We start from the raw sequence: 7531 nt of genomic DNA on the forward strand, positions 1-7531 counted from the left end.
GCCTGTGCTCCGCAACAAGAGAGGCCGCGACAGTGAGAGGCCTGTGCACCGCGATGAAGAGTGGCCCCCACTTGCCGCAACTAGAGAAAGCCCTCACATAGAAACGAAGACCCAACACAGCCAAAAATAAATATAAAAATAAATTAATTAATTTTTAAAAAAAGACCTAAAGAAGAAATACATGGCAAATATCTTTAAAAAAAAAAAAATTCCCCCAGTGTTGATTTTAATAGGCAAAAGGTACAACCCCTTTGACGTCTGTGTCAGGGGGAAAAGGTTGGCAGATTGGCACATTCTGTAAGAAAACAGGTTCTTACATATAAGTAGTGTAGGGATGCCCGCATGTGACTGGTTAGTTTTCCTATCTGGCTAAGGTTAGTGCATTTGAACCGAGCCAGGGGTTGCAGGCCTAAAGCAATCTGCTTCCACCAGCTGTGACATCAGTGAATTGAAGGCAAGTCCCTCTGAATCCGGGGACCTGTGACTGGTTCAGGCCCTTTTCAAAGTTGGGAGAACTAAGCAGTGCATGCCCACAATCCCATTTAATCTAGAATTCTCAGTATCATGCCAGGTGAGAAAGCCTGGAAATCCTCACGTTCTCCCAAGGTCTTGACATCCACGGCCTAAAAATTTGTTCACTTCATCCCATAGGAGGTCAGACAAGTTTGCGTTTAGTGTCAGCCTCACACGGGGAGAGTCAAGTGGTCACTTCATGGTCTTTAACAAATGAAATAATGTTTTTTGAATGAATGAACATTTTCGCTGTGATAAGGTAGTATTGCAGCTTATTAAGCACCTAAACTATGTTGGATTAGGGGTTCTCAACCTGTTTTCCTCCTAGATCCAGGTAAGAAGATGACATCCTAATGTATGTCAAACTCCCATGGACATATCCAAGGCTTAACGTCATCCTCTGATGTGCAAACTGTAAGTGCATCCCTTTCCTCTCCCTCAAGAAAGAGTATCAGTGTGTAAGGGAAAGTGAATTTATTATAGAGGTAACCTTTAACTCATCTTAAGACAAAAACTGTTATGAATAACAAATTACTTCTGACATTCTACCCTACTGATCACACCAAATAAGTTTCCACAACATGGTTGGGAAATGCTATGTTAAATAATTTACAAAGTATATGTATGTATAGGTCACAGTTCCTAGGCCTGAGAGCTTACATTATAGCAAGATATTAACACACACATTTAAAGATACTACAATAGAAAGTAAGTTGCTTATATCAACTACTATTTAAACACATATCACTTCCTAGTCAAATTTTGTTATTTTATACCCAGATTAAAAAAATTTTAGTGACTCCTTCTCAGATGGAAAGCACCTCTTCCTTTACAGCACAGAACTTAGTGAAGAGGCTTTTTCATCTGATCTAACCTTGTCTTGGGAGACAAGAGAGCAGGGCTCTGGTTTCTGCTCTACAGGACACTGAGTCTACTGTTCAGGGTAAGATACTTTATTTCCCTGGACCTCCTCTATGTGCAGAGAGAAGGGGTTAAAGTATCTTCTTTACATCTTGAGGATGTTGTGGGGATCTGAGGAAGAAAATGGAAGAGATGCCCTTGATTTCTTAGGGATAAATGTGCTCTATTAATTTGGGGGATCAGTATCTGACTTGATTCCTAAGAATGCTGAAATATTTCTTCTGGTTAGCAGTGAGGGGATCTCTTCTCTTCCCTCTGACATTTTTAAGTACAAGATTCGTGAGAAATCCTTTCAAGAAATCAGGGAAATGAAGCTATCGCTATCGACACCTTGTGATTCTCTCCGCATGTGTTGTTATGGTGTGCTCACTCCCAGCTCCTGCCACACAGCAACTCAAGAAAGCAAAATAGCTGGCAGCCAAATACTCAGAGTGGTGTGTCTGGGTGATGACATTAATAGGTAGTTTTTTCCCCTTCTACTTTTTGGTAGCTTCTAAACTCTTTCAATGAACCTTAAAATACAAGCAAAACAACCCCCCAAAAACTCAACAAAAACAAAACAAAACAAAAAAAAACCAATAGTTTTGGGTTTTTTTGGCCACGCACAGCATGCGGGATCTTCCCTGACCAGGGAAGGAACCCGTGCCCCCTGCAGTGCGAGCGTAGAGTTTTAACCACTGGACCACCAGGGAAGTCCAAGGTTTTCTTTTTTAACAGCTTAAGTGACCACTGGTTTAATCGAATGTCGTTTCTTTTATAGGAGGTAGAAGCAAACAGAGAATGCAGGAACAATATGGAAATGTCTTCTTTTACAAATGCAGCAGACTGTACCTACCTTTTTAAAGAACAAGGCAGAGAAATCAGCCTTCTTATCAATCTAAGCTAGTGGTTCTCAAGCTTGGCTGAACATTGAGATAACCAGGAGAGACTGTGGAAGTTCCATTGCCTGGGGTGCAACCAGACCCATTAAGTCAGGCTTCATGGAGGAGTGTTACCCAGGCACGGTGATTTTTTAAAGTTCCCCAGTTGAACACAAGGTATAGCTAAGGTTGAAAACCACTGCTCTACGGCATTATTGGCTATTTCGCCATTTAATCTCAGTGATTTTCAACCTTGTGATCTTTTAAAAAATACAGGTGCTGGGGTCTTACCCCAAGATTCTGATTCAGTTGATCAGAGATGAGACCCAGGCATCCACATAGTTTTTTAAAGATCTATAAGAAATTCTGAAGTGCAACCAGGATGGAGAATTATGCACAGAAAGCTTGCTATGACCTACCATGACAGTGGACTCAAAACTAATCTTTGGTCTCTAAAGATCTGAAGCACATTCTGCAATGTCCCCATTCTACGTACCAGAAGAAGTGCGATGAATATTAATTGTCGAATTCATTTCAGGGCTTCCTTGGTCCAAATAAATTATGGCTTCAATAGGAAGAGGTCCTGAACATTCAGCTCCATTGAACGTGAAATACCAACGCTGACAGCATGCGCTTCTGCATTTTAACCGAAGCGAGCCACTGAACAAAACTCTTAGGGCGCTGTTCGAACGCATCTTTGTGAATGTACACTCCTGTCAAAAACACAGAAATAGGGCTTAATTAGCATTTTCAATTTTAATTAAAAAGATGCTTTCAAATAGTATTGTGCATTTTATTTAACTATCCTTTTCCTCAAACTGCATTTAAAAAGCTTAGCTTTTACAGAGGGAAAACAGTTCTCTGCAAGATGGAAAAGAGACTCTGATATTAGAAACTCTAAGAAAATAGAATTATGGCTTTCTTAGAATTATTCACTCCATTGAGGGTATCTTTCAGTTTTTACCAAAAACAGCCAGTCTTCAGTATTTTAGACCAAAACAGTCTATGTATTTACTTTTCTTTTTATTCCAAAATTATTTCCTATGTTCTGGATACTACAGATACAACAGTAAACAACACAGAATCCCTGCCCTCATGGAAATTACATTCTAGACTAGCATTGCCCATATATATTACTTTGACCTGTTTTTTTAAAAAAATATTTATTTATTTGACTGCGCTGGGTCTTAGTTGGGGCATGAGAGATCTTCATTGCCTTGTGCGGGATCTTTTAGTTGAGGCATGCAGGATCTAGCTACCTGACCAGAGATCGAACCTGGGCCTCCTGAATTGGGAGCACGGAGTCTTAACCACTGGACCACCAGGGAAGTCCCTGACCTGTTTCTTTTTAAGCAACAGAAAACAGTATCAGTAGTAAAGCATAGGTGGGGTTTTTAGTCTTTACCTATATGACACAATGGTAAGACCCAGGTCTTTGCAAAATTTGTCTATTGGCTCATGGTCCTACTATCTTTTACCTGTAGAAGGTTCCCAAATCCATTCTGATCACTGCTAAAAGGAACTTGAAAACATATTGTATTAATAATCCAGAGTCCATAGGGCAAGATTTTACAGAGAACTCAGCCAGCAAATTTTTTTTTTTTTTTTGCGGTACGCGGGCCTCTCACTGCTGTGGCCTCTCCCGTTGCGGAGCACAGGCTCCGGACGCGCAGGCTCAGCGGCCATGGCTCACGAGCCCAGCCGCTCCGTGGCATGTGGGATCTTCCCGGACCGGGGCACGAACCCGTGTCCCCTGCATCGGCAGGCGGACTCTCAACCACCGCCCCACCAGGGAAGCCCAGCCAGCAACTTTTGATGAACTATAAATAAGCAACCAGTCTATCAACATCCGGTGTTTAAAGTAGGCAACATTTTAACAAAATGCTTTCTAAGAAATCACATGTGAAAATATAACTGGTCACAGTCACCAAACTATGGAAGCTTTATGGAAATTCTACCACACAGAAATCAAATCAAGGCAGTCTCAAACATTTTTTTTTCAAACATTTTTATAGATTATAGAGCAGACATTAAAGAGCTGAAAGAGGAGCAGGGATAATACCCAGATTGCTACTTAGAACCTGAGAGTTTTATGAAAATAAAATCTCTTCTATTTGCCTGGTGGTAGTAGTGGTTAATATCAAGGAATAATATATTGTGGATCTAGAACCATGTACAGAGTTTGTCAACAAAAGAAGAAAGAGGCTTGAAATGGCACCAACTTCAACTCTGTGCCATCCCAGTGGACTTGCCAGTTACTTTGGAAGCAAACGCTAATCAAAGTGACTGAGTCATTAATCCAAATGCATTGCCAGACAGGCTATTTTGAGTAATTTTTCTCCCTAAATATTACAGAATAATTTTAAATGGTCATTGTAGTGTATCTCTGGTCCATTCTACTTCTCTTAAGCTTAGCAGTTTTAAGCTGGGCCTGCTACCCAGAATAAGGACAAATACCAATGGACTTCCCACCTCTAGATAATTCCAATCATGTGTTAATTTCTTGGATATTTCTTTCCACCTTTATATCTGGAGCCACAGCAGAATTTCTTAGACTAATTTAAATTCACTTTAGGACAAGATTGGAAAGTTGCTTACTGTCCAAGACAGACACCTATGCTCTCCCTTTTTGTTTCTATTAAAAAAAAAAAAAAAGAGTAAATAATTTTAAGTATTGTTAGGGTTAAAATAATATGGTGATATATTTATTTCAGAAATAGCTTTATAAAATTAATTCTGAAATGTTATCAATGTTTTCACTAATTCTAAGTTAGAAGTCACATGGTACCCATTCCTTAATATTTTTTGTCTTTTAGTAAAGATAAAATAAAATCACACTTAAAATTACCACTCAACTATAAAAACCTTTAAGTTTTACTTCAACTTTAAAATAATTCAGACTTTACTTACCGCAATTTTTCCAAGGTCTATGCCATAATTCAGTGAACTCCACGAACACTGCTTATAATTAGGCGTCCAGGACTCCTCAAAGACTTCCCTCAGGCACTCCCCCTTTTCTCCTTTGAATCCATCTCGACCTGGGATCCCAGGGGTGCCAGGGATGCCATTGGCCCCAGGGTTCCCATCTCGCCCAGGCACCCCCGCGGGCCCTTGTAAGCACATGCCATTATACTGCATCAGAAAAAAGAAAGGGGGAAAAACTCCCTTCACTTAAGATTCAAAGACTCAGTCTGATCAGAACTGCATTTATTTTGAGGCCATGGAGTCAAGAATCCCTTCATACCACTTGCCCATGTTCCATATGAGTTATTTTTTATATATAAAGAACTGATTTTTAAAGACACAGACCTACTAGAGAATGGACTTCAGGATATGGGGAGGGGGAAGGGTAAGCTGGGACAAAGTGAGAGAGTGGCATGGACATATATACACTACCAAACGTAAAATAGATAGCTAGTGGGAAGCAGCCGCATAGCACAGGGAGATCAGCTCGGTGCTTTGTGACCACCTAGAGGGGTGGGATAGGCAGGGTGGGAGGGAGGGAGACGCAAGAGGGAAGAGATATGGGAACATATGTATATGTATAACTGATTCACTTTGTTATAAAGCAGAAACTAACACACCATTGTAAAGCAGTTATACTCCAATAAAGATGTTAAAAAAAAAAAAGAACCGATTTTTAAAGTTATTTCTAAAATATTGGGATTTCTTTCCTATTTTTTTTTTTGCAGACTTTACACACACACACACAAAGAAAATGTTTTCATTTGCCTGCTTTTTTCTACTGCTCATTAAAAGCATACATAATTTTTAAATGGCTGTATTCTAAGGTAGACATAATTTGATATATTGCTCTTTTCTTCTAACCCTACATATTGTAAAGGGACTTGGATTTCAGAATTATACTTTTACAATTTTATGCAAACATTGCACTATTTTGGGATCGTTATTTCTATTTTTTTTCTATTGTTAACATTATTGTAATGAAAATCTTTATCCACATAGCTTTCTTCTCCTTTTCAATTATTTCCCTAAGATAAATTCTCAGAGATATAATTATAAAATAAAATCTTAACTCAATAGTTATCTTACACTGGCAATATCTCTAAGTTGGATAAGCACACCTGCTTCTCCTCCCTATTTTCATGTGGAGGAAGTGTTGGAACACTTCTGGCCTCCAACCCCACTCAGCCCTCCCCACCAAGAAGAAGGAATAAATAATCTCATTGCAAGTGACCATTAGTCTTTAATAGGGTGGCAGTAATCTAGCAAACTCTTAAGTACTAGGATTATCTCTGTTTTCCTTGGCGGGGTGGTGCAATAGTATCACGTAGAAGTCGAGTGATAGATTCTAGAGTCATATACTCTGGATTTTAATCCTGGCTCCACCACTTATTAGCTATGTGAGACAGAGCAAGTTATTCAACATTTCAATGCCTGTTTCCTTAACTGAAATATGGGGAAAAATAATAAAGATTCTTACCTTGTAGGAGATTTAAGTGAGATAATACATAAAATGTGCTAGAGCAGTACCTGGCACATAGTATAGTCAGCCATAATTATTCTTATTATTTCCTCAAGACCATGTGAGATAGTGGCCCAGGGCAAGTGTGTCCACTCCTTTGAGTGGATTAGGACTGGGGAAGAGAGCATTAGCAAACAGCCATAAGCCACACACAGCAATATAGTTGCATCGGTGGTAAAGCTGGATCTCCATCTGCCTAATTCTCGTGCCTATCCCTGAATTGGTCCATTATTAGACCCTTCAAACAGCACACCCAATTCATTTCAATTTTTACTTTAACAATCCCTATTTGTATAAATGATCTAATACTATCATTCTCTATAAATATACTGTCCAGTGAGAACAAAAAATATCAAGATTCCTTATATATTAAAATAACTTAAAAGCTTTTTTTTAACATCTTTATTGGAGTGTAATTGCTTTACAATGTTGTTAGTTTCTGCTGTATAACAAAGTGAATCAGCTATATGTATACATATATCCCGTCGCTCTTGCATCTCCCTCCCACCCTCCCTATCCCACCCCCCTAGGTGGTCACAAAGCACTGAGCTGATCTCCCTGTGCTATGCGGCTGCTTCCCACTAGCTATTTTACATTTGGTAGTGTATATTGTCCATGCCACTCTCTCACTTCATCTCAGCTTACCCTTCCCCCTCCCCGTGTCCTCAAGTCCATTCTCTACGTCTGCATCTCTATTCCTGTCCTGCCCCTAGGTTCATGAGAACCATTTTTTTTTTTTTAGATTCCATAT

The 7531-nt window shown here is 39.5% G+C and overlaps 1 protein-coding gene across 2 annotated transcripts in view; it reads right to left on the minus strand.

The window, feature by feature from the left end:
• The window catches only part of CTHRC1 (collagen triple helix repeat containing 1), a 19380-nt gene that overhangs the window by 8241 nt on the left and 3608 nt on the right, over positions 1-7531 (minus strand). For both annotated transcript variants that reach the window (XM_024129963.2, XM_024129962.2), the window contains 2 exons: positions 5205-5426; positions 2791-3007 (listed from right to left, as the gene is read on the minus strand). In XM_024129963.2, coding sequence (XP_023985731.1) covers positions 2791-3007; positions 5205-5426 — 439 coding nt within the window. The remainder of the gene's footprint in view (positions 1-2790; positions 3008-5204; positions 5427-7531) is intronic.

This window comes from Physeter macrocephalus, chromosome 15 (genome assembly GCF_002837175.3).
Source record: "Physeter macrocephalus isolate SW-GA chromosome 15, ASM283717v5, whole genome shotgun sequence".
NCBI lineage: Eukaryota > Metazoa > Chordata > Mammalia > Artiodactyla > Physeteridae > Physeter > Physeter macrocephalus.